Source organism: Sminthopsis crassicaudata, chromosome 3, assembly GCF_048593235.1.
Source record: "Sminthopsis crassicaudata isolate SCR6 chromosome 3, ASM4859323v1, whole genome shotgun sequence".
Classification (NCBI taxonomy): domain Eukaryota; kingdom Metazoa; phylum Chordata; class Mammalia; order Dasyuromorphia; family Dasyuridae; genus Sminthopsis; species Sminthopsis crassicaudata.
Genome location: NC_133619.1, coordinates 639,374,910 through 639,401,525, shown reverse-complemented (window position 1 = coordinate 639,401,525; position 26,616 = coordinate 639,374,910). Strand labels below are relative to the sequence as shown.

The window sequence follows — 26,616 nt, the reverse complement described above, 5'->3', positions numbered from 1 at the left end:
CAAGCTTCGTTGCATTCATCACATTTGTCATTTCTTACAGCACAGTCATATTCCATTTTTTCATGGATCACAAGTTTAGCCATTCCCCTTTGTTTCCATTTTTTTTGCTGTCATTGTAAGCAATGCAATGTTGTAAGTATTTTGGTAGGTATGATTTGCTTAGGGTCTAAACCCAGTAAGGAGAGTTTTGTCAGAGAATATGAACCTTTTCAACACTTTGTTTGCAGGCTTCCAAATTACTTTCCAGCATGATTTTACTAGCTCACAGCTCCACCAGCAGTGAATCATTTGGGCCTATTTTTTTTTATCTCCTCTCCAACACTGACTGTTGCCATTTTAGGGTCCTCTTTGCTCATTTTCAGGGTGTGAGATGAAACCTCAGCGTTGTTTGAATGTGCATTTCTCTTTTGATTAGTGATTTGGAGTATCCTTTGACATGGTTATAAAATTTTTTCCATTCTTTGGGAAACTTTATATCTTATGACTTTATTACCATTTTTTAAAAAAATCAATTTCTTAGTTTATATCTGTTGATTAGGTCAGTTTTCTTATATGTAAAACAAGATGCTTGCATGAGATGACCTCTAATGCCCTTTGCAGCTTTCTGAAGGAATGAAAATCTGGGTTTGTTCTCCATCACAGCCTGATGTCTCATAGTGACTCTGTTTTCTGATTCTCCTTTCAAAGAACTTTCTATATGAATTTTTCTTCCCCTACCGTATCTCTAACCTCATTTATATGCCACCAGATATCAGTGTCTGGTGAATGAAGAGATGAGGAAGTGAAAAAAGCAGTGCTAAGTCTTGAGAATGAGAAGACAAAAACAATCATGGCTTCTGCCCTCAAGGACTTTACCTTCCAGGGAGAGAGACAGTATATTGAGGTATCATCATCTACTTTTCTGGAAAGCCCTCTTCCTTTGTCTGTGCAGCTGGACATCTTTCTTTTTTTTTTTATTGACAAAACATATGCATGGGTAATTTTTCAACATTGACCCTTGCAAAACTTTCTTTTCCAAATTTTCCCCTCCTCTCCTCTACCCCCTCCCCTAGATCGCAGGTAGTCCCCATATATGTTAAACATATTAAAATATATATTAAATCCAATTTTTGTATACCTATTTATACAGTTATCTTGCTGCACAAGAAAAATTGGATCAAGGGGAAAAAAACAGAGAAAGAAAACACAATGCAAGCAAACAACAACAGAACGAGTGAAAATGCTTAGTTGTAGTATTGTTCCCACAGTCCTCTCTCTGGGTGTGGATGGTTCTCTTCATCACTGAACAATTGGAACTGGTTTGAATCATCTCATTGTTGAAGAGAGCCACTGGACATCTTTCTTGCTGGCCCACTGCTGCCACAGGATCACTTCCTGTCTGAGTGTCCCATAGGGCTCTGTCCTAGGCCTTTTCTTCTGCCTCGGTACTCTTTGGTGATCTCATCAGCTCTCATGGAGTCAGTGCTGATGATTCTTAGATCTGCTGCTCCTGCCCTAACCTCTCTGCATGTCTACAGCTGCTTGTTGGACATCATATTAACATCCAGAACTGAACTTGTGGTGTTTCATCCCCAGACTCATGTTGTCCCTTCCCTCCACTTACCCTGCTAATACTTTACTCCCCACTATCTATTCTGTGAACACCTCCTGGGTATTCTCTTGAACAAGATACTCTGTCCCTCTCTGGGCTCCCAGCATTTTCCCTGGTTATTTCCCAGGCCTAGAATGACCTCCTTTCTCACCTCTGCTTCCTGGCTTCCTTTAAGCCTCTGTCAAAGTATTACCTTCTTTAAGAAGCCTTTCTCATTCCCTTTCAGTTCTAGTGCCTCTTCTCTGTTGTTTATTTCCTATTTATCCTGAATATATCTTGTTTGTACAGTCATTTGCGTATTGCCTCCTTAGATTATTTACTCCGGGAGAGCAGGGAGTATACTCTCTTGCTTTTCTTTATATCCCCAGTATTTATCATAGTGCTTGGCATATAGTAGCCACTTAATAAATGTTTATTAATTGGCTGGCTGGCTATCTATTACTTATCTACCGTATATGGAAGCAGCTCTTTTGTTTGAATCAGAGAGTCTCGCATGCACAAAATGCGGAGGGTCTTCATCAAAACCTTAGCATATATACCTTTCTCCTTTGCTTCGTACAGATGGAGAAATTACATGCTGCTGCCCAGAAAGGGGAAGAATTTACATGGTTTTCATTATTTCTCTTATTTGCCAACTACATGCTGCTGAGGGTCAGTCATAAGAGGAAGTGACAGTTATTGGGTTTATTGTATTACAGAGAGGGATAGGGATGTTCTCTTTGTCCTAGAGTAGTCATTGTTTTTAATTCATGGGTGTTAAAGGTGGCAGTTGGGTCCATTACTTCAGTTGGCATTCCTCCTGTGTTTTCTGCCAGTCCCTTTGGAGGGATGAAATGGGAACTCCACAGAGGTTCTTTCCTCTCTTCTGAAGGTCCAAGATGCTGCATTACAAATTAACTATGGCCATGAAATCATCAAGTAAATTGATTGAACCTGCTTCCTAAATTCCCTGGTTTCTGGCCATTGTATAGCTGTATATGCCAGTTTGAGCTTTGAGCAGAGGAATAGAACCATATTCATCTTGATCTCAGGTGTTATTGGGATATTAGTTTCTGTGTCCTAGCACCATTTACTCAGCAGGACCAACTGTCATGGCCATGTCACTTGGAAGCTAAAGATCTCTCTTTTGTCATTGGCAGTTCTACCTGCACGACAGAGTTGGCCAGTGCCAGGGCATAGGTCAGCACTGTGTCTTATTAGAATGTTTTCTATATGGGAAAGATGCTTCCTCTATGAAAATCTGCTTTTTTTGTTTGTTTGTTTGGTTTTTTTGTTTTTTTAAGCTGTTTCTGGAAAATGCAGCCTAGCACAGTGCCTGGCACATAGCAGGCACTTAATGTTTATTGATTGAAAAGAATCATTAGCCTTGCACAGACTAGGAGCTAATCTTTTTAATGGTTCATCATACCCAATAGAATAATTCCATTTGGGGGTGGGATGTCCTTTGATATAGAGATCTGGATCTGATGTCAGAAAGACCTAAATTTGAATCTCAGCTGGTCACTTGTTACTTGACCATTTTTTTTAAAATGTGAAACGTGGATTGAACTCCATCCTCATGTAGGTAGGGTTCATTCTGAGCCGAGCAGTGTGAGCTGGACAGGAGACAGCTTACTTTCCATGACCAGAACCGGCATATTCAGATCATGCTGTATAAATAGCTGAGCAAGCCACAGTTTTGTTAGGGCATCTTGATTCTATAAAGTTAGTACCCATAAAAGGGAAATTCTCTTATTGATAGCAACCAGACTTCTTTAGATAATGAGAAAATTTGAGACACGTTACTATTTATCTACATCTCAGCTTTCTTCTCCCTATTGTCTCTTCCTTTATTTTCTCACTATCTTTCTCTCTTCCCCACCATTCACACATAATTTTAGTTCTGGAATTTAGTAAAGATTGGAAATGCCTTTGAATATTCATCTGTCCACTTCAACCAAACTGTTTGACTCTGTACAATTACCATATCCTTCATGTTCCTACATCTGCTTTTTATTGCTTGTATTGGTCCCTTATTCCTAACATGTTCTCCCTTCTTCCTTCACCTCTGGCCTCCCATTGATCTATTCTTCTAGGTCCAGGTGCTAGATCTAAATTAAGACCTGAGTATTTCTGATTTAAATTACAGTTATTCACACCCTCCTCAGAAGGGGTATTCCCTCCCCTCCTCTGAAGGGGAACGTTTTGACTTACTGTCTTAGCCCTTCCCCAGTGCCTAACATAGGTCTTATATTATTTAATATTATAGGGACTGGATCAAGGAATCAAGGAAAAACTTTTTTTCTTTTAGGAATCCATTGTAAAATTTGGTATAAGAGCCTGTATCTTTGATTTTACAACTCTTGGAAACAGTATTTGTTGTCTCTCAGTTTCTGTTTCTTTATGTGTAAAATGAAGCTAATTATATGTGTGCTACTTACCTCATAGTGCTATTGTGAGGCTCCATTGAGAGAATGTCAAGCCTGGTAGAAATTTCAGATTACTGAATGTCAGAATTAGAATAAACCTTTGCCACCTATTCATCCTCCCATCTAAATGAAGAAATTCTCCCAGAGGGAGGCTGAATCTCACCCAAGATTACATAGCAGGTCAAGAATAAAGTAGGGCCTGCAACCTGTGTCTCCTGATTTCAGGTCTAGGGCTCTTTTTACATCACAATTTCTTTTACTTGCAGTTAAATTTCAAATCCTTTTAGCTTCATTGAATATCCTAGTACCTTTTAAGGAATCTGCATTGTCTGAACAACCCTAATAATGGCCAGAGTCTAGGTATCTTTGGAGTAGCATCTTGCTATGATGAGAGAAGAGAGGTGAGATGTTGGAAGGGTATCAGTCTTCCCATTTTAGTCAGGTGAAGTTGAGGTTCTTTAGAGTCATAGAATTTCTGATTTTGGAGGAAATTTAAATTGGGTTACTTGTAAAAACACGAATTTCTTTTTCTATTTTATGTTTGGGGCCATCTCAGCTTTGCTACAAGACCTTCAGTAATGGAAGCCCCTTCCAGTTGTCCTGACACAGATAATATTAATTAGCCATGGAAATATTACTTAGAATCATGATTCCCCTGGGCATCAGTAGCTTTTGGCTCTTGGGGCTGGTTTATTTGAAATGCAAGAAGATGTGACGTATCATACTTGAATTCCACTCTTAAAGGCCATCAGAAGATGTATTCTGATGGAAGTGGAAATCTTCAACATAGAGAAGATCTAATTCAGATCCAGTTGATCAATGATGGACAAAATCAGCTACACCCAGAGAAGAAACACTGGGAAATGAGTGTAAACTGTTTGCATTTTTGTTTTTTCTTCCCAGGTTATTTTTACCTTCTGAATCCAATTCTTCCTGTGCAACAGGAGAACTGTTCCGGTTCTGCACACATATATTGTATCTAGGACATACTATAACACATCTGACATATATGGGATTGCCTGCCATCTATGGGAGGGTATGGAGGGAAGGAGGGGAAAATTTGGAACAGAAGGGAGTACAAGGGATAATGTTGTAAAAAAAAAAAATTACTCATGCAAATGTACTGTCAAAAAAATTATAATTATAAAATTAATTTAAAAAATAAAAATACTATAGTTCTAGTAAAAAAAAAAAAAAAAAAAAAAGTTGTCAGGACCAGCTGTTGTTCATGCTTTCTATGGCCTGTTTTGCTCTCCCCTCATCTCAGCTGGTGTGCATCACTTAAATAAACTCAATGACTTCCAGAAAGTTTTTTTTATGTTTGTGTATACCCAGACTATTCTTTCAAGACACTTCTAGTGCTCAGTCCAGTTTTCAGTAACTGGAACTTCAGTTGCCGGTGCTGTTATGTGATCTGTTTTTCATTTCCCCACCCTGCCACAGAAAAGGCTTTTTTCTACATCAGGTGTTAGGAGCCAACATTTGGGCTGGGGCAAGCAGTAGAGTGTTTAGAGAAACTTAATCTAAGTTTAGGCATTGTAGTTCTTGGGCCCAGAGAGATACTGAAAAGTCGGATCTATTTCTCACAGGTGAGAGGAGTGGAGTGACCTCAAATCCAGTCGTTCCTCTGCAGCAGAGCTTTGAAAGTAGTTCTGAGCTTTGCCTGCCTTGGATCTCATTGTGCCTAAAAAGACTCAAGTCAGTTCTTCTAGTCTCTTGTTTGAAAACTGTTTCTAATACAGTTAGATGAGGAATAGTGAAGTAAAGAATTGCTTCCTGAAACTCTTCTAAACAATACCCTCCTTAACAGCATGTATATAATACAGTAAAACCTTGCTTGTTTGGACCCTTTCCAAATCTGGAGGAACAGTTTGCTCAGAGTTAGCAAGAACAGGTTTACAAGGGTGCCATCTAAACCCCAGGAAATTACAAAATATAACCTAGTGATCTTCAGCTGCCTTAATAAAAGCATAGAGTATGAAGCAAAGGAACTGGTCATTTTCTTGTTGATGGTCCTGGTCATGTCCCATCTGGCAATATTTTGTTCACTTATGGCCATCCTGTGAAGGTTATTGATAATCTGGAAATAAATGTCCAGAAAGGGACATCCAGTATGGTAAAGGGACCTGAAGTCCACATCATATATAGATAGAGATGTCTTAATTGGAATAGAAGGGGTCATTTTCTTTAAATATCTGAAGAGGTATATTATGTGAATAAAGGATAATACTAATTTTACTTGTCTCTAGAAGAAAAGATAGATTGATAGATGAAATTTTGGGGAGGCAGATTTCAAGAAAATTTCCTAAGAATTAGCAAACAACTTGAATTGAACAAGTTAACTTTACTCCTGATTATACATTAGCTGACCTGGGCTGTGGCAATAGACTAAAAACTGAGAGTGTAGTTTACACTTTCAAGTGGCATGTTTGACTAGTCGTTATAAATTGCTCGTGACAGTTCTGAACTTTTGAGGTGATGAAAAGCTAACATTACAATTTAGTATTTGAAATGAGGAGGCAAAAGTTCCACTGAACTCTGTCCTGAACAGATCCCATCTGACATCTTGTTAAACATTCAGTTCTGGAGACATCTGAACAGTGACATGAAATTGGATCACATCCAGAAGAAAATGATCAGCATAGTGAGGCAACTGCAGACCCCTCCATTAGGGATTCAATTAAAGAATTAGTGATACCTAGCCAAGAAAAAATAAGACTTCATGGAGACAATCTGATCACTGCCATCAACAAACCGAAGGATGATCATGCAGAGTGAAAGGTGACACCTTTTCTGTTTGTAATGGCTAGAGAGCCTAAAACTGGCAGGTACCTGCAAAGTGCATTCAGCTACTAGACTTGCAGAGTGACCTCTGTATGCAGAAGTGTAGCCCGTGCCAAAGAGGCATCTTCTCTGGGATGTGCTTGGCAAATAGTTGTCATGTAGCTTCTGCATGGGGGTTTCTGATGATCAGAGAATTCACCATCTCTCGCTTTGGACAGGGCTAACTCTTCAGATGATCAAGATGACATCAAGCCTAAATTTCTTTCTTGCAACTAGCAGCCATTATTGCTGATTCTGTCTTCTGAGACCAGAGAAAACAAGTCTAATTCTTCTTCATGTGAACCTTTCAGTTAACTGGAGTCAGGGGTCCTGTTATCCTCTTTTCTGTGAACTAGCCAGCCTTTTTTTTTCTTTAACTAATTTTTAAAATTCAATTTCTTTTCAGTTCTGAATTTTTTCCTTATCCACCTCCCCATCAAATTGACTACTGAGAAGTCAAGACAAAGAAAGCCCATTATAAATATATACATATTTATACAGACATGCAAAACTTTTCTGTATCAACCCCATTCCAGGAAAATAAAAAGAAAGAAAATTTGCTTCAGTCCATTTTCTGAATCTATCAGCACTCTACCTGAAGTGGATAGTATGTTCTATCATGAGTCCTTTGGAACTGCAAAGGGTCATAGTGTTGATCAATTGCTAAGTCTTTCGCTCTTTGTGTGACATAGTTTCAGTGCCTTCCTCTGATGCTCTACAGATTACCAAAGTCCTTCGCAAATGAGATTGCACAGAATAGAACACAATATCTCCTATCTAGTCCTAGCAGAGTGTAGTCCAGAAAATCTCTTCCTCTTTCCTCTTCCTGGAGGTTCTGTTTCTCTTAATATAACCCAAGAAGGCTGCTGCATCGTCCTAATGATTTAAACTTGCAATGCACTATGAACTTCCAGATCTTTCTCCAGTCAGGAAGAAAGGATTAAAACACTACTTAAGTATCTGTGTACAAAGCTCAGTATACAAGTAAAAATATAAGATTATTCCCGGATTTTGTGGAGGATTGGGGAAAATACTTAGGAAAGGGTCTTTGAAGCAGTGGCAAAGCAGATGTTCATTGAATGCCATTTCCACTGGTAAAATCATATCAGTTTTGATGTTGGTCCATTTGGCAGGGCCAAAAACTTTGTTGAAAAGACCTTTCTTTTCTGGGTCTTTAGCTGTGGCTTGACTGTCTCTCCACATGGGCTACTTCTCAGGATGATGGCTAAGAGCACTAGGCTGGAAGCCCGACCCACATATCCTGGATAGTTCTACCTTGCTAGACAAGTTTTGAATATGGTTCTGGGAGATCAGGCATTTGGTGATAAACTCTTTGGTAGTGACAACTCAAGAAGAAAAATACAAAATGGCATGGAATAGGAGGCAAAAGGTTCTAAGAATCATATTTTTTAGAAAATCTACAAACTTTAATTTGACTACTGGTAGTCTAAATATGAGGTTCTTGTCCGGTGATTAGTGCCAGAACCCCTGAATCATATTGTCTCTAACATTTTCATAAATGAAACTGCAAAAAAGGAAGAAATTGAAGCTAAAAGGCTCACAGATATTCTTTGGAGGGAAGCAAAAAAAACAAAAACAAACTGATGGATTGATTTTATTGTAATCCCAAAGGTAATAAGAAACATTCTTTGGACATTAATCATTTATTGGAATACTTGTGATAAATATTGAAAAAAGACTATTGCAAACATTTGCACCTTATGAACCAACTTGTGTTGCAGAGAATGAGGAGATAGAGAAAGTCTATAAAGAACAGTGCACACTGTGATACATTATGACTTTGGAGTAGAGATGGAAATAGTTAAGAATGATAAGAAATATGACAACTATGCAACGCCCTCAAGCAAAGTTCATTCAGACGGCCAAAAGCTTGTAAACTACACAGAAGTTACATATCCAGGATAAAAAGGAAAGAAGTAAGGATTTATTAAATGCCTACTGTGTGCTAAGTGCACTGTGCTGAGCATTTTACCAAACATTATTTCACTTGATCCTCACAACAACCCTGGGGACTAAATGCTATTATCATCCCCATTTTTAGTTGAGGAAACTAAGACAAACAGAGGTTAAGTATTTTACCCAGGGTCAAATGGCTGGTGTCTGAGGTCAGATTTGATCTTCATGGCTCCAGACCTGCTTCTATTCATTGAGCCATTTTTTCTATCTCTACATCATAAACAGTTTCTTCGGGAAAACTTTAGGACACAAGCAGATGAACTGGTTGGAACAGTATTGATAACAAGAGTACTGGGCATATTTAACCCAGATTAACATCACAGACAAGAAAAGACTCATTATTGAATCGTCACTATTTTGGTCAACTGCATATAGTCAGATATAACTATACAAATAAAAATTAATATTTTTATAGTGCTTCCTATGTGCCAGGCACTATGCCAAACACTTTAGAGTTATTATCTCGTTTGATTCTCACGACAACTGTGGAATGAGGAAGGTCAGAGTTCAAATTCAGCTTCAGATACTTCCTGTGACCCTGGGTGAATCACTTAACCTTCTCTGCCTCCATTTCCTCAACTGTAAAATGGTGATAGCACATAGTAAGGTCAATAGAAATGTTAACTATTGTTAATTAACAGCCCTTCCCTCCCACTTCACTGGCTGCCCTCATCATTAAGTTGTTAGAAGGCCAGAATTTGATGTTTTCCTAATAGATGATTAATGAGGGGGGAAAATGACATTTTTTTCAAAAAACCTAAGCCTGAACTATTTATACAAATAATTGATAATGAAAAATAGATCATTGACAAAAGAAATTACTGAAAATCATTGTAATTATTTCATGCAAAAGTTTAGCTGATAGAAGTGGATTGCCATGACAGAGACCAAAAGAGCTCTAGAAGCAGCTAACAAACACTAGACTTAACTTGCCAGCTGGAGAGGAATGGTACCAGTATTGTAGGTAGTCTGTAAGCATTTATTTAGCACCTACTATGTGTGCGTTGGAGTGGGGAGGAGTGCTGTACTAAGTGCTGGCAATTTAAATACCAAAAAAGAGACTGTCTAGTAGGTTACTGTCTAATGGGGAAAGACAATACACAAAAGGAAATTTAAAGGGGCTGGAAAGCATGGAAGAGAAGGCTGAAAGTGCAGCTGGGGAGAAATAAGATGTCTGAGCTAAGCTTTCTCTTTAAGTGGAGCTTTAGAGTTCATGGCCTCACTCTTCAATCAGAGAGGCAGAGGAAATAAGTTAAAGAACAAAAATGGTGAGGTTATTGCATGAACTACTGACTGGTTTAAAATATAAACTTGTTTATAAAGTCTTGGGAAGAAGAATAATGTGTTACAAAACAATATTACTCTTAAAGCAAGGGAGAGCAGAGCAGTATAAAATTAGTTTAAAGAAAGCTAGGCAGGAGAATCAACTAAACAAAGTCATTCTGAGGGTATTTGGGGATGAAAATGGAAGAACCAACAGAAGAATATTGAAAGAGATCTGCCAAGATTTTGAGAACAAACTGTTTTTACTATTAAGGTATTCAATCTTATACTGGCTAAAAAGTAGATAAGTAAAATCAGTGGAGTAGATTAGATATAGAATGCATAGCAGTAAAGAAACACACTATTGTAATGTTTGATGAGCCCAAAGATTCAGGCTTCAGGGGCAAGAACCCATTCTGACAAAAACTGCTGGAAAAACTAGAACAATCAGGCATCCATCTCACACCAACATCAGCTAATATTGAAATGGGCAGGTGATTTAGAAATAAAAGATGATTTTTTTTTCCCCCCCCGCCTTAGGCTGGGGTTAAGTGACTTGCCCAGGGTCACACAGCTAGGAAGTGTTGAGTGTCTGAGACTGGATTTGAACTCCTGAATTCAAGGCTGGTGCTCTATCCACTGCGCCGCCTAGCTACTCCCTGATGATATCATTTTTTAAAATTAATTTTATAATTATACATATGCATGGGTAATTTTTTTTTTTAACAACATTATCCCTTGTACTCACTTCTGTTCCGAATTTTCCCCTCCTTCCCTCTACTCCCTCCCCTAGATGACAGGCAATCCCATGCATGTTAAATGTGTTATAGTATAAAGGATGATATCATAAGGAAATCAGGGGAGCATGGAAAATTTTACATGTCAAATCCAAGGAGAAGAGTTTATGATTAAATGAGAATCAAAGGAGATAAAATGGATAATTTTGATTGCATGAAATTTAAAAATTTTAGCACAGGCAAGACCAATGCAATCAAATATAGAAACAAAGTAGGAAATTAGGGAGAAATTTAAGCAGGTTTCTCTGATAAAGGCATCATTTCTCGAATATATAGGGAACTGAACCAAATTTATAAAAACTAGAGCTATTCCCCAATTGATAAATGGTAATAAAAGATATGAATATTTTCAGAAAGAGAAATCAAAACTGCCTGTAGTAGTCATCCAAAAAAAAAAATGCACTGAATCACTATTGATTACAGAAATGAAATTAAAACAACTTTGTGGTACCCACACCTTATACCTATCAAGTTGACCATCATGAGAGAAAAGGAAAATGATAGTTGCCAGAGGAATGTGAGAAAATAGGAATCCTTTGTTGGTGAAGTTGTGAACTGGTCCAACTGGACAACAACTTGGAAACTGTGAGAAAAATGACTAAACCCTGCAGATCCTTGGCCCCCTAGATCCTACTTGTGGGCGTGTGTCTCAAAGGAGGCACAACCAGGAAATTGCCATGGACACCAAAATACTCATGATGCAGTTTTTAGAAATGATGTGGAATGTCCACTAATTGGAATGGCTGAACTTGTTGTGCTCTTTGAATGTCATAGAATATATTATTGTTCTATAAGAAATATATTTGTGTGTGTGTACACACACATACACACACACACACACATAAGTATGAAGGAGTAATGATAAATATAAGTTATATAAATGTATAAATACATAGCTCACTGATTACAGTGGATAAAGTACCCAGTCTGGAGTCAGAGGACTCAGTTTCCTGAATTCAAATCTGGCCTCAGACACTTCCTGGCTGTATGACTCTGGACATGTCACTTCACTCTGTTCGCCTCAGTTTCCTCACCTGTAAAATGAGTTGAAGAACGAAATGGCAAACCACTGTAGTATCTCTGGGCAGAAAATCTCAAATGGGGCCATAAAGAGTCATATGTAACTGAAAATAACTGAACAGAAACTCTGTAAATATGAATATGTTTGTATGTCAAATAAATATGAAGAAGTCAGAGAAACATTAGAAGATATCCAGGACTACAATAATTCAGATGAACATAACAGTAAAATGCAATCCAACTCGGTTTACTAGGCCTGTTCCTGGCTCATCCTGGAACTTCCCTCAGCAACTCAGACTTCCTTGACCTGTAACATCCAATTGTCTATGCAACCTTTTCAACCTGGAATACCCCTTTGTAAGTAAGGCCTGTCAACTGGAGGGACGCATATTTCATGGAGGCAGCTCATATTCCCTCCTTAGTGATGTTTCTAGCTTCTTATAGGCTTTAAAGTCATTAGAATATAAGCTCTTTGCTGGCAGGAACCATTTTTGTGCTCTTATATTTATATCCCCAGCACAATGCATGGCATTCTGTAAGTGTTTTATACATTTATTCTCCCCTTCCCTTTCTATCTTGCATTGACAGTTGCTGCTACTGTTTTGTTTGCTTTTACTGGGCTCTTTTTCTTTGTTCCAGAGGAGACTTCACTAGGGAAAGGAATGTTTATTGAAGAAATGACTGGTATAAGGCATTAGTAAAACTTTTAAAAATGTATTTTGTCACCCTGATTTTTAAAAATGGAAAAGAACTGAAAAACCACAGAATGTTTTCAAGAATGTTGTGATGTGGACATTGTACTACATTAGAAATATGTTGTGGAAAATAGCCAATCAATGATTGATGGATTAAGTTGTGACTGGTCAGAAAGACTAATGGAGAGCCAAAAGTATGATTGAGGATGGTGCCGGTGGAAATCCCCCGGCTGACCACGAGAGAGAGACTGGAGGAAGAAGGGGCTTGGAAAGGCCCTTGGAAGGGGCTGGGAAAGGCCAACTTGAATGAAAAAGAACTCTGCTTAGGGGGGAGGTGGGGTGTGGTGTGCCATTAGGGAAAAACCAAGGAAAAGGGAAGCTCAACTAGGAAAAGAATGCCCAGAAAGGGAAGGGACTTCCTGAAGGTCACATGGTGAGTTGCTTATAGAATCAGGTCTTTCCCACTGCCATTTGTTTACTACTTCTTTATCTTCTCCCCCTCCCCCTGCTTTTCCTTTCCTGATAATTTTTTACACTTTGGGAGAACATTAAAAGATTGCTGTACTCCAGTCCCCTGCACACACGTGCACACTCACACATCCCCCTTCATCCTCTCCTATCCTTCTCAGGGCCAGCTCACCCTTGGCCTTGCTGCCTTGAAGCTGGTGTCCATTGTAGTCATGGCAAGAGCAGCTGTTTGGGAAGTCCTTGGTCTGTCAAGACCCATTTATCCTTAACTAGATAAATCTTCCGCATCCTCTTTGAGTGATGGAAGGGGACATTTTATGAGTAAGGGGACAGAAAACACTTTGTTTGCTTCAAGAAATCTGGATGGGAAGAAAAGGTCCTGCTGAGACCCATCCCAGCAGACCCCATAATACTCACTTTCTCCTTTTTGGACCCTCTGTTGCCTAAGGAAGTAGCTAACCACATGGCAGAGTGGGAAAGAACAAGGGGGAAATGGCTTTGTGGACCATGGCACAGTGCACAAATGTCTGACATTGGGTGAAGGGGGGAATTCGGATCTCAGCTTGTTGCTTTCCTTAGTTGGATGAGGAGGGAGCTGTGTTTCCAGACCTTTTCTGTGGAATGAGGAACGTGGGTAGATTTCTAAGTTCTCCTCTAGCTTGGACATCCTGTGAACCTTTGAGACTGGAATTCTGACCTGGTCTCTGTCACTGACTCATTATGTTCCTAGCTTCATTTCAGAGATGAGTGGGGAAGGGGAAAGGCAGGTAATGAGCATTTATTAAGTGTACCATGTGGTAGGCACGGCACTAAACATTTCATATTGCACGACAAGCCAGGGAGGTATATACTGTTATTAGCCCCATTTTCACAGTTGGGAAAACTGAGGCAAATAGAAGTGACTTGCCCAGAATCACACAATGAGTCTACAGTCATTTTTTCCCTGAGCCAATGGCTCCCCTCATAGTCTGAGATGTAAGATAACTGAACCATGCTTTTCCCACTCGGAGCTCTGGGGATCCTCCTGGTGACCCCCTCCATCAGGAGCAGAGGAGCCCTAGGCACTGGACTTATTCACACTGGGCACCATCACCAACTCGCAGACAATTGGATTTTAGCCCACAAGAACTGAGAGCAAAGCCTGGGGTCTCAGAGGCACTTAACTTGGAAGAACAGAAAGGAACCAGAAGCCAAGTTTCCTCCCTCCTGATGGTCCAGCCTCTCAGAGCTGACTTGTGTGTTATGGTGCTGCTGAGGAGGACAGGAGCCCAGGCCAGAGAACCTACAGGGACCTTGGGCCCAGCGGATCCCATGTGTGCTTTGGGTGACGTTGCTGTGAGGTGAATGACTGCAGTCACCTGTGTTTTGTGTGGTTTTGACTACTGAACTTGGGGAAGTATTTCCTTAAAGTAGAGCTCTATAATTTACATTTTCTCAGAAAGCAGCTGATTTTAGCACGTTACTTCATCTATCACCATAATAGCTTAATAGGCTCAGTTATAGTTGGATGGTGCCAGCAGGACAGATTAAAAAGTGCCATCTCTGTGTTGCTTTTGGTTTCAGATAAAGCCCCAGTAGACATGTGGTGTAATTGGTGAGGGGGATCTCTGTCGTCTCACCCTGTTTTCCACCCTTTCTGACTTTCCAGCCCACCACTTCCCTCCCTTTCTTCTTTTTCCTTCCTGTGTGAGTTAGCCTCCGATCACTTACATGCATTCCAAAAATTCCTTCTTGCCAGAAAGGCCGAGTGCGGCGGTCATCCGGCCCTTCCCCCTCCCAGAGAAGCCGAGTCGGTCCAGCTTGTGACTCTGCATAACTAACATCCTCCGGACCCGAGAGTCTGACTGGCACGGCGTGCTCTGGCAGTCGGCCGGCATTGCAGCAGGCAGGGGAAAGTAGGTCTCTCTTAGCCTCCCTCCAGAACCAGTCATTCAGGGAGCGGCTGAAGATCCAGGATTGGCTCTGTGGCCCTGACCAGCTCTGCTTCTAGGGCTGCACCTGCCTTCTGCACACCAGTTAGCTCAGATTAAACTCCTGTAACCTTAGGGATTGTGCTCCTTTGAAGAGAGAAAATAAAAAGGGGGCAGCCTTTGCACTAGTTGACATAACCCACAAGATTCTGGGGTAGCAGCCTTCTTCTGTAGGCGCTAAAAAGAGCCTGCCATCGCAATGGGTCCCTGATTTCACAGTGGTGCCCTTGGCCCGTGTGGCTCTTAGTGGCAAAAAGCTAGAGTCTGAAGGGCCTTATCCTCCCTCCACACCCCATCTGATCTTCCAGAAACGCAGACCGATCAGTGAGCTGGTTTGGGCCCTGGCACTCCATTCTCGGTGCTCTTCCCAGTGAACCACATTTTCCTCTTTTTCTCCACCCATGAAAAAGAAGAGCTTAGTTTTTTAAAAGCCACCAAGTGGGAAGGGGGAGGAATACTCATAGCTGAGTTCAAGACCCTCTGTCCCCTGAGGGTTTCCTTCTTATCTGATGTGCCACATGTGACGGTATTGTGATCTCTCAGACTAGTCACAAATCTCTCTCTAGTCCTAGATTTCTCTCAGAACCATTGGCAGACATTCCATGAGATTCAAAAGAAAACTAAGGAAAAATTAAAGATCTAGTACGTTGCATGACCCATGACATGTTATTAAGTATTTGTTGAATTGACAAGTAACATCTGAGCAAAAGGATAATACCCTGCAAACAACTGTGGACAGTTAAAAGATATACAGGACAAATTAGAAATAATGTCAGAGGAAAGGCACTAGAAGTAAGAGGACATGGGAAAGGCCTCTTCCAGATGTGGAATTTTAGATGAGGTTTATTTATTTATTTTTTTAATTTATTTTTTTTCTGAGGCTGGGGATAAGTGACTTGCCCAGGGTCACACAGCTAGGGAGTGTTAAGTGTCTGAGACCAGATTTGAACTTGGGTCCTCCTGAATTCAAGGCTGGTGCTTATCCACTGCGCCACCTAGCTGCCCTTAGATGAGGTTTAAAGGAATCCAGGAGGTGGAGAGAATTCCAGGCCTGGGGGAAAGCAAATGCCTGTGCTGCAGGTTGGGAGACGTAGAAGATGTAGAAAGGAGCTTGGTGAGCCAGAGAGAGTGTCATATGTGATCCTCAAGACAGGAGGGAGTTGAGGGCTTTACAGATAGGATGGTCAGCCCTAAGTAAAGACTTGGAGATGAGGAACAACCATTAGGCTATTGCAGGAGTCCAGGAGAGAGGTGACCAAGGCCTCTTGGGAGTGTCAGGGTCAGAGGAGAGAGGAAAGGTGAGCCGATGGCTGCCCTCTCTTGACATCAACCAGCCTGGTCAGGAGCACCTGTGGCCCTTCTACTGTCCAGTGATGTGACTGTTGTGCAAAGGAAGCAATGGCAGATCAAGTACAAGTGACTGGCCTGTCTTCTCAAAGCCGGTGTCAGAGTCAGGAGTCAAACCTAGCATCCCTCCCATGAACATTTCTGGACAGAGTGACTTGTCTGTGATTCCACAGTGAAAAACTAGGGGATCTCAGGGCCTCAGATCTAGATTCATTGCTCACCTTTCTGCCTTCACACTATACTCTAGTCCCGATCTTTCTTCCAAACACTTTGGAAATCTCAAATTGGACACCTCTTAGGCATCTCGGAGCATGCCCAAAACAGAACTTGTTAACTTCCCTTTCAACGCACCTTTCTCCAACTTGTGTTATTGTTGAGAACAATTACCCTGGCTCACACCCCAAGTCTCCAGTCTATCACCAAATCTCATTGCTCGTACCTTCACAACATCTTCCGAATGTCTCCTCCTCCCTCAGATCTTCCCCTGGCACAGCCTCATCACTTCCAGTCTGGTGTGGTCCTTCTTCCCCTCAGCTTCCAAAGTGATGTCTTCTCCACATCACCCCTCCTGACTCCTTCAGATCAACTCCGTGGTCTCCTTGTTGCTTTTCTGTGGCAGTAAAGCCCCTTGCAGATGGCCCCTTCCTGCTTTATTCTCTACCACGCATGAGGCCAGGAGTTTCAAACTCAGTAGATAGAGGGGCCATTAAACTGTAAATAAAGATCCTTGCAGACTGTATATGGACTAATTTCAAAATATTGTATTATCTAAATTTTGTTGTATTTATATTTATTTTTGTAAATATTTCCCAATTTCATATTCCACTCTAAGACAAAGCCCTACTCCCATGGTTGAGTTCCCTCCAGAGCCTACATTTTGTAGAGAGGCCCAGGTCAGCCTTCATCCTTTTCCCTGCCTGGCTTTCTCTAAACTTGCCCCATTCTGGAACTCTCTTCAGCATTTAGGATCTCCTTGCCCTGGACCATCTGGTTTCTCCTAGGGGTTTCTCCTGTGGCTTTCTCTACTCATTTTGGGTGTGGTACAAAGCAGCTTTATTCAAAGAGAAAGGGCTGGGTTGTAAAAGGCCTAGACAAAGTCCTCTTGGATAAGGGGAGCCTACAAAATTGTGTGTCCCTGTGGGGAAGAGTGACTTGCTCTAGTAGGCCCAGCAGGGGTGTAAAAATTGCAAGGAGAGAGATTTCAGCTTGATAAAACAATCATTTTTTAGAAATTGGTACTGTTCTGGAAAGACTTAGATGAAGTGTTGCTAAATGAAGTGAGCAGAACCAGGGGAACACTTTGTACATAGTAACAGCAAGATTCTGTGATGATTCAACTGTTGTGATAGACTTGGCTCTTCTCAGCAAGGCAGCGATTCAAGGCAGTTCCAATAGGCTTGGCATGGAAAAGGCCATCTGCATCCAGAGAGAGAACTAGGAGACTGAATTTGGATTGAAGCATAGTATTTTCACCTTTTGTTTGTTTGTTTGTTTGTTTTTTCTTTCTCATGGTTTTTCCTTGTTTTGATTTTTCTTTTGTAACATTACTAATACAGAAACATGTTTTAAATGATTATACAGGTATAACTTATCAGTTTGCTTGTTGTCTGGAGAGGGGAGGTAAAGGGAGGGAGGGAGGAAAAAAAATTAACTCAAAATCTTACAAAAATGAACATCAAAAACCGTCTTTATCTATTGAAACTGTTTTTCAAAACTGGAATGGGTTGCCTCTTAAGAAGATAATCTGTAAGTTGCTCGAAGTATTCAAGTAGAAACTGTATGTGTACTTGCTAGATATTGTCCAAGTAATTCCTGTGTTGGGGAGCAGGTGGGAAAAGATAAATACTGTTGACCTTCCAAGTCTCAAATTGTGAGATACACATTTGGAACTGAGCTTGTATTTCCCTATTCCATTATCATCCCCCAGAGGAAAGCTTTCCGGTCATTTGGTGACCAGTGGACAATCAGTCATGAACTGTCATCGGCTCCACCCCTGTTACTGGATGGGCAATCAGCTCTCCTGTGCTCAAGGGGTAGGGATGGGCTGTCTCCTTGATTAGACTTGGCTTCTTGGAGGCAAAGATTTTCATTTCTATCTTTGTTTCTCCAGTGCTTGTCACATAAGAGCTTATTAAATGCTTTTTTATTTGCGCTTTCAGTCAATAAGCACTTATTATACACCTACTATAAGCCCAGAAAGTGTTGTGGACCTCTTCCCCCCCCTTCTTTCCTTCCTTCCTTCCTCTCTCCCTGCCTTCTCTCTCTCCCTCTTTTCTTCTTACCACAATTTGTGTTGCATTTGATATTTCAACATTGACTGTTCATGGCCCACTGGCAAGTCACACACCTTCTCTGAGACTCAGTTTCCTCCTTTGTAAAATGGGATTGATGACAATGATGATGATGGTAAAATTCATTGCAATTTTATAAACTCTCCATCCCCATATAAATGGGTCTTCCTATACCTTACTCCCATGGTGAGGCACTCCTGTTAGTCAGTTGAACTCACTAAGCACTAACTCTGTGTAAAGACTATCTGGGACGAGATATCAAGGCTAGATAACACTTAGTCCCTGCTCTCATGTCTATCATGTTCTCAAGCTAACTCCAGGGCTAGGGAATACTAAATCTGTTTTATTCCAAGGAGAAACCATCACAGAGAGAACTTGTGAAGCTTATAAAGGGTTGCACAAGTGAATGAAAACCCTTTTAGTGCTTACTGTGTGCCAAGGACTGGAACGTGGGCTCACACCCTTCTCAGAACTCACTCTCTGTGTGACCCTAAACGAGTCATTGAGTCATAGTAGACTAGATGGTTTCTCTAAATCCATGGTCCTGTAAATGAGAAGTGAAATGGTTTTCATCCTTGGAGATCCCATTATGGAGAACAGCAATACTTGAAGGGGAGTGGTGGCCAAGGAAGGCTGCTTTGGTCTGGGAAATCATGTGGATTGTGAGCAGAACAATGTGGTGTTCAGTAGACGAGCCTTTTCCAGATGCATTGGTAGTGTGGATATAGTTAACAGTTCTTAGAGTAAGAAGTAGAATCAGGTATTGGGGGGGGGGGGGATTGTAGGAGGTAGGGAGGATGGAAAGAGGTCCAGGGTCACTCACCTGCTCTTGGGCACGGCCTTTGGAGGCCTAATGGGGCAGGAACAACCACCAAGCTAAAAAGTATAGGGCTGAGGAATGGGTTGGATTTCTTTCTCTGGTGAGTTTCATTGATCGGCTTTGGCTCTTTAATCAAATTGCTTTGTTGACAACTGCTTTCTAATATAGTAGGGGTACTTGTGTTCACACTGTATCCCCTCAGTAGGTTAGAATTTCCCGGGCCAAGGATGCATTAGCTTTGGGATCCCTCCAGATCTTATACATAGTAGGAATTTAAGTATCACCACACTATTGGTTTGAAAGAAATAAGGCAAAATATGTCAGAAGTAAAAGGGCCCTTAAACAGAGAATAAAGACGCTCTGAACCAGGATGGTCTCTCAGTTAGCGGTAGGCTTCAAGACTAGATTTTTTAAAAACTCCCTGTCCGGCATTCTTTCCCCTGCCCCTCCAAATGGTCTGTGGAATGATTTCAGGTGTTATTGAGAAGAGGAGTGTCTTTACTTTCACTAATCTCTGATATTCACCATTTCTTTCAGTGATGAACTTTTTGAAATTTTTTAGAAAGGGTTGCTAGTTTTTTGTTGTTTTTTTTTTTTTTACCAGACTGCTAGAGGAATCCAGGACACACAACTAAGAATCCCTGCATTATATATTACCAACTTCCAAATCTAGAAATAAATCCATAAAATCCATTTTACATTGTTTTATAGTGTAAAATTTGAGGCAGGGAGGTGGAGAGAGAGAGAAGAAATTGCTGAGCTTTTATTATCTAAGTATAGAAAACAGAACAGTCATTTGAGGTTTGCCAAAGAGAATGCACTGACTTGTGGATAGAGCTCTCATTGATAAACCTTCTCTGAAACTAGGTAATAGTAATAGCTCCTTAAGAGACACCTGACTACATCATCGGTTCTGGGTAGAAATTGAACTCTGTAATCTTCATAGCCTTCCCTCCATTGCATATTGAATTATCCTTCCAGCTGCACCTCCTTTTGAGATACATTTGTGTATCAGAAAATCTATGTCAGTTTGGTGCATCAAGGTGGGAGCCGATTGTTCTCGTCTTCCCCAAGCCATTACTAAATTATTTTCCCCCTACAAAGGCTTGTGCTTTACTTCCTCAGAACATGAATGGTTGTGCCATCAGAGAACAAATGGGGCAAATTATACTATGGTGGAAAGGCTTCCTTCAAGTACAGCCCCAGCAATAACAGACTGTGTTTGATATCCAAGGACCTACATAGCTAAGAAAAGACAGGCTTCGTGATAGGTTGGCTCTGGATCAGTAGACCTTGTGTACATGACAACCCATGAATCAGCATAAGGCATGGCCCTAAGTCCTTGGTGGCTTCCTTCTACTTTGACAGTGACAGGAATGGCGAGGGACAGAGAGCGCTTCTTTCCACAGTGTTTTGATTATCACCTATAAACACTTATTGTAGATATCTTAATGATCTGAACTGCTGTATCAGTATTGATGTGCTCATAATAAAGCCAGCAGACAAGTGAGAGGCTGCAGTCGGGGCTTTTCTTGGAGGGACAAATAAAGGAATTGTCAGAGTTTGTATTGAGGGCACAGAAACATCATTTCATGGGGCATTTGCTCACCTCAAATTGCATTGCTCATGATACGCCTTAAATATAATCATCGCTTATGAGTAAAATAGGGATCTCGCTGTCCCGTAAATCAGCCAGTTCAATTATTGAACAGTTCTGAAGAGAGAAGAATCTTTCTCTTTACCACTGCTACCCTTTGTGAAGAGTTCTGGGGCCACAAAGAACCAAAGGTGACCCTCCCTGCCCCCCGTCCTTGAAGACAACTGTCTGGTTTTCCCCTAAGTTTCTATCACAATGTCCTAAATAAGCAGCCGTTGCTACCTAGTTTGGCATCAGAAATATGTAAAAATCTTCATCAATTTCACCATCACTGGAGATCTTCAAGTTGTGATTGGACTCGTACATTTAAAAGTATTATCAGGTTCCCTCCCCAAAAAAACACTTAGAATTGATAATTCCTCGAAGTCATTTCTTTCTGTGTTCTTTTGATAGATCAAAAAGTATGGAAAACTGGAGAAGTGGGGGTGAGAGGCTGTGGGCTTTTTTACCAAATAGGGTCTCTATTTGATGTTAACTTGGAACATTTACAAAATTGAACTCATCATCCTTCCTCCAAAAAAATCCCTTCCCTGTACCTCCTTCCAAATATCCCATTTCTATGGATGGTAATACCATTCTCCCCTCCCCCCAAGCTCCCCTTCAACCTTTCCGTCTAATCATTTCCCAAATTCTGTTGATTTCTCTGCATTTCTTTCACGTGTCCCCTCAGCCCCATCACCCTCATCTATAGATGGGAAGAGGAGAGGCTTAGGAAAATCAGTGGCCACTCTGACCTGGAAATGGTCATGAAATGATTTGGTAGACTCAAAATAGGTCAAGATGAGTTGAAATGTTCACCAGTCAGAATGACAGAGGGTGGGGAGCAGGGATGGCAAAGGGAGTTTGAAATCAAAAGTTTTAAAAGACAGTATCTGGAATGGGAAATAGCCTTGAAATGCATTAATTCTGCTTTTTAAATCTTTTTGCTGCTATCATTTGTAGATGAGCTTAATTTCTAATCCATCAAGCCGTCCGTGGTAGCAAAGATTTAATTGGAAAGAAGAAAAAAAGAACTTGAGCCAAGACACCAATTCTGTGTTACAGTATATGAGATGATCCACGACCATCCTTACCATCTCTGCAGTGAGGGGAGGAAAGCACAAGAACACAGTTTTAGAATCTACTTCAATGCTAGGCATCTTACTCAGCTGCCTTCTAATTGCTTAACAAGAAATAAACTTGGAAATTGGTGGGAGGAGCAGTAAATTTGGAGTCAGAAAACACAAGCTCTCTCTTGACTCCTTGTTCGCTTTGTGGCTGCCCACAAGCAAGCTTAGGGTTACAGATGAAGAGTTGGAGGGCTTGTAGTCCAAGGCTGTGGAGAGACAGGGCCGTGGAAGCATACGGCGGGATCACACGGAAGGATTCTGGAGGGTCACCCCATTGTCACATTTGTGTTTAATTCTTTTTTACGGATTTGGACTGTGTGGAGCATGTGTCACTTCTGACGAGTCCAACCATCTCCGCTTAAATGCCTTGCTCAGGGTTGTTCTGGGAGGAATGGAGCTGAGATTTGAACCCAGGGCCTTTGGTCCCCATTCCTCTTTCCACTTCACAGTCTCTCTATCTGAAAAAAAATGAATTGTTTGGTCTGTATGACCTTTGTATCTTGCTCTAACATTGCATATTGCTTGCATGGCAGTCATACTTTATTCCCGAGATCCCTGACAGGCAGTTTATTTTTTGTTTCTGTAGTAAAACAGGTGAATAAATTGAATCTCAGAGAGGAGAAAGGACTTTTGCCCAGAGTCTCCCCATCCCACAGAGTGTTGAGCTTCTGCTGCTCCCCTCTGATCCAACCCCCCTTATCTGTCTTCCATCATCTGTCTCTGACACTGGACTGTGTGGAATGAATGGCTCATGCTTCCCTCGGGCTGCTTGTCTTCTCCGGGTTATCTGGGTTATCACTGGGCCCTCATCTTGTCAGCACTGTTAAGTTTGGCCTTCCGCAGGAAGGTTTTTGTTTTTATAATTGGCATGTAATTAGTGGTTGTAACAATAGTGTGGGCCAAGCAAATGATACCTTTCCCTAAATTATGCTTAGGTGTTAGGCAAGATGGTCTGAGTTGCCATCTTAAATGGCAGCAAGATTTCATAAAATAAACAAAACTTCAGGTTGAAGGAAATATTTTGTGGCTGATTCATCAGTGCTGGAAAGTGGGACTGAGATTCTCATGTGTCAGTGTCAGCCACAGAACTGGTGGCAGGACTGCACTTTGTATAATTTCTTGACAGCTAATTTCCAGTTTGTTCTTAGCTATAATGAGGGGTGTTTATTTTTTAAAATTGCAGAGAAGTCCTGGATTTTCCTTCATTCGATGTCCTTGTTGTCCAGAGACTGATTGACTAATGCTTGCCAGAAGCATCTGAGAAACTCCTGGCTCAGCCTTAAAAACTGAGGGACGTGAAGGGGATTGTCCAGAATGCCTCTTGTGATGTGCCATCGTGGCTGTGGGCCACTGAGTTGGACTGATGTAGTGTAGTTCAGGGCGAAGGGAGTTGGCATTCAGAAGTTTTGGGAGCTGGTGACTGGAAGCAGCCTTGGAGTGCCAAGCAGAGGGGCATCTAGGAAAAGCTTATTAGGTGTCATCCTTCTCCTTACTATTCTTCATCCATGTTCTTAATGTCCATCTACATCCCTTGCCCTCCATCCATCCATCCACAAGCCATCCCTCATAAAAGATTTCATTGAAAGGAAAAAAAAGGATGTGAATAAAACTGACCCTCACACCAGCTATGTCTTATGGGGCAGGAAGTATTCCTCAGCAGACTCTCCCCAATCATCCTTACTGTCTCTGCCCTGAGGGAAGGGAGGTGCCAGAAAACAGTTTTAGAGCTAGAAAGATCTAGCATTCCAAATCTTTCATTTGACTGCTAAGGAAACTGAGTCCTGGAGGAGCACATAACTGCAGTTAATGGTAGGGCTAGAATTTGAAGTCAGGCCTTTTGACTCTGGCTCTTTTGGAACCCCGCTCTTCTTGCCATCTTGCCCTCATGCCCAGAGTAGACAAGCCGCACCGAGATCCATTTAGTGACATTCCTCCTCCTGGTGGTACTCTTCCAGTATGGCCCTCCCTGACCCTTCTCTCCCCCTCCCCCCTCCCCAGATGTCTCATTTTTCACAGGGGATGCTCCTGGACCTCAGCCTTTAATGTATCCCTTTTCTCCATATATCATGGCTACTTGAATGCTTGTTTTCCTCCCCTCCCCCCTTCTCCATTAGGTTGCAAGCTTCTGGGAAGTAGAATAGAGTCCCTATCATCTGTCTTTGGGACCTTGGACATGGTGACTATTTCTTGCCTGTTTGTTAAAATGAATTGAAAATGAGGGAGTTGCTCTCCATTGTATCTAGACCACAAAGTTATTGATTATGGGTGCTCCTTGACTATCTTTTGTCTTTTTATGATTTGTAATGGAGCCATCCTTAACATTTCAGTCAGTACCAGCAATCGACTTGGAAAATATAGCTTTTCCTATTGTAGAAGGTAACTCCGCAGCTGGCCTCCAGTGGTTCCTCATGGGGCAGCTGTGGGCCATCCCACAGGTTGTAGCTCTGGCAGGTACTAGTGCTAAGCAGGAACAGCCTCTGGTTTGGGAGCCCAGGGATGAGCTGCGTCCGTGGTCGGGCATGATTGTCACCAGACGGGCCCTTTTTCAGCCGTAATTACCATAAAGGAGCAGGATTGGAAGGAGGAAGTAGCTCACAATGAAAAAAAATTGGAAAATAGCCAGTGAATCTGTGGCAGATTCTAAACATCCTTATGTCGGTAGGCTCAGTCCTGGGATCTTGGAGCCAAGCGTCTCAGAGCTGGGTATAGGAATAATACTCGTCTACAGCTCCGTGCGATCATTGGCCCATGTGCCAGCGCAACCTCTGCCTTCAGAGATGCCCTGTTCTAGACCCTAAGGGAAAGCACCCTGGTTCTGAGGTCTTGAGTTCCATTGTTTTCTGGGGTTTGCATCCCTGAGGTGTTTTCTCTTTGGACTTCATTTGGGAGGGAAGCTCTGAGCACCAAAAAGGCCAGACCCGGCCGACAGTAGTCGCCAGTAGCCCAGGCCAATTGCCCTTCAAGGGTTTACATTCAGGGACGGCGCTATGGCCATGAAGCACAACATGCACACAGATTGGTAAGTTTTTAAATACATAAAAATTAATTGAGATGGGCAGAAGCGGGGATGAAAAAGGAACTAGATTCTAGGCATGGAGGCTGGGAACCATACGTGAGTTGGGGGGATCGGTGTGAAAAGAGCTAATGAAAACCGTGTATGTCATTCATTAAAACCTCTGGGTTACCCTCAGACCATTTCTGGAGAAGCTCGGCTTGGGGGAGACGGGAGGATGTGGCCAGACCGTAGAGGGAGGAGTTTTGTTCGTCATGTGGTGAGGACCCCAGACCCGGGAGGGCTGTCCGACAGCGTTGAATCCAAGGTTCTCAGTGCAAGCCACCTCCTTTAGAGTCAGGGCTGGAGGCTGTGTGCTGTCCTCTCAAGGGCTGGTCCATTAACCCTTGTTTTCTCTGGGGTGAAACCAGTCTCTGAAGCTAGGCCTGTCCCATGAGCAATTAAAAGCTTTTAAGCCAAGAAATTGATGACTTCTGCTGTGGTCTACAAGTGGTCTGTGCTTGGGATCCCACCTGCCATCAGAATGGGGGAGGGGGCACAGTGCACCAGAGCCAGCCAGCTCCTGGCTTTTATCTTGCCTAATGCAGGCTTTGTTGTGATTTAAAGTGGTGACACTTGTCTCTCGGAGACTGGAGATCGACTCCAGGGTCTGAGACTCCCAGCAGCAGCTGAGCTTTTCTCTGGGCAGTGGTCGTAACATCAGATGGTCATGTGCATTAGCAGCTCAAAGGGGGAAGGGGGGTGGGAGTGGGCTCATCAGCCTCTCCAAGGACAAAGTTGATGGAGCTATCCAAGCAGGAACCCAACGGAGATGGTGTGAATTTGGATTTCTACCTTTGGTTTTCCTTGTGTCTCAAGCAAGTTGCTTTAAATCTCTACAGGAGCTTGCACCCCTTCAACATAGTAGTTAGTGCGACAGTTAGCTCTAGTTTAGAGGAGGACATTGAGCAGAAGCTGGTGATCAGCCATGGGCAGAACGGCCTAACGGGGGCCGAGTGATGCCCCTGACCTGCCAGCTCCTCACGCATCTCTCCCCGAGCTGCTGGAATGCCAAAGTAATCGATTGACTTTCTCCCCTCAGGGTTGAGTACCGAAGGCATCTACAGAGTGAGCGGAAATAAATCTGAGATGGAGAGCCTTCAGAGGCAGTTTGATCAAGGTAAGGTTTGTGAATTCAAAGCAATATAAACTAAAAGTAGACTTGCAGGAACTGGAACCTGGTAACCAAAACTTCTATGGGAGGGGCTGCCTAAGCCTGGCAGCCCTCTCCGGCCAGACCCTCCTGCAGAAAATGGTGAAGTCCTCCCCTGGGCCGAGTGGGGTGCTCTAGAACTCCAGGGCCAAGGAGGCGGTGATGATGATGGGCA

The 26,616-nt window shown here is 42.0% G+C and overlaps 1 protein-coding gene across 2 annotated transcripts in view; it reads left to right on the top strand.

The window, feature by feature from the left end:
- ARHGAP35 (Rho GTPase activating protein 35) overlaps positions 1-26,616 on the top strand; it is a 142,400-nt gene that overhangs the window by 100,024 nt on the left and 15,760 nt on the right. Inside the window, exon 4 of one of the 2 annotated variants that reach the window (XM_074306951.1) lies at positions 26,331-26,408. In XM_074306951.1, the coding sequence (XP_074163052.1) occupies positions 26,331-26,408 (78 nt within the window). Of the gene's footprint in view, positions 1-4,902; positions 5,070-26,330; positions 26,409-26,616 lie in introns of those variants that run through there. The other variant, XM_074306952.1, reaches the window with a different exon arrangement.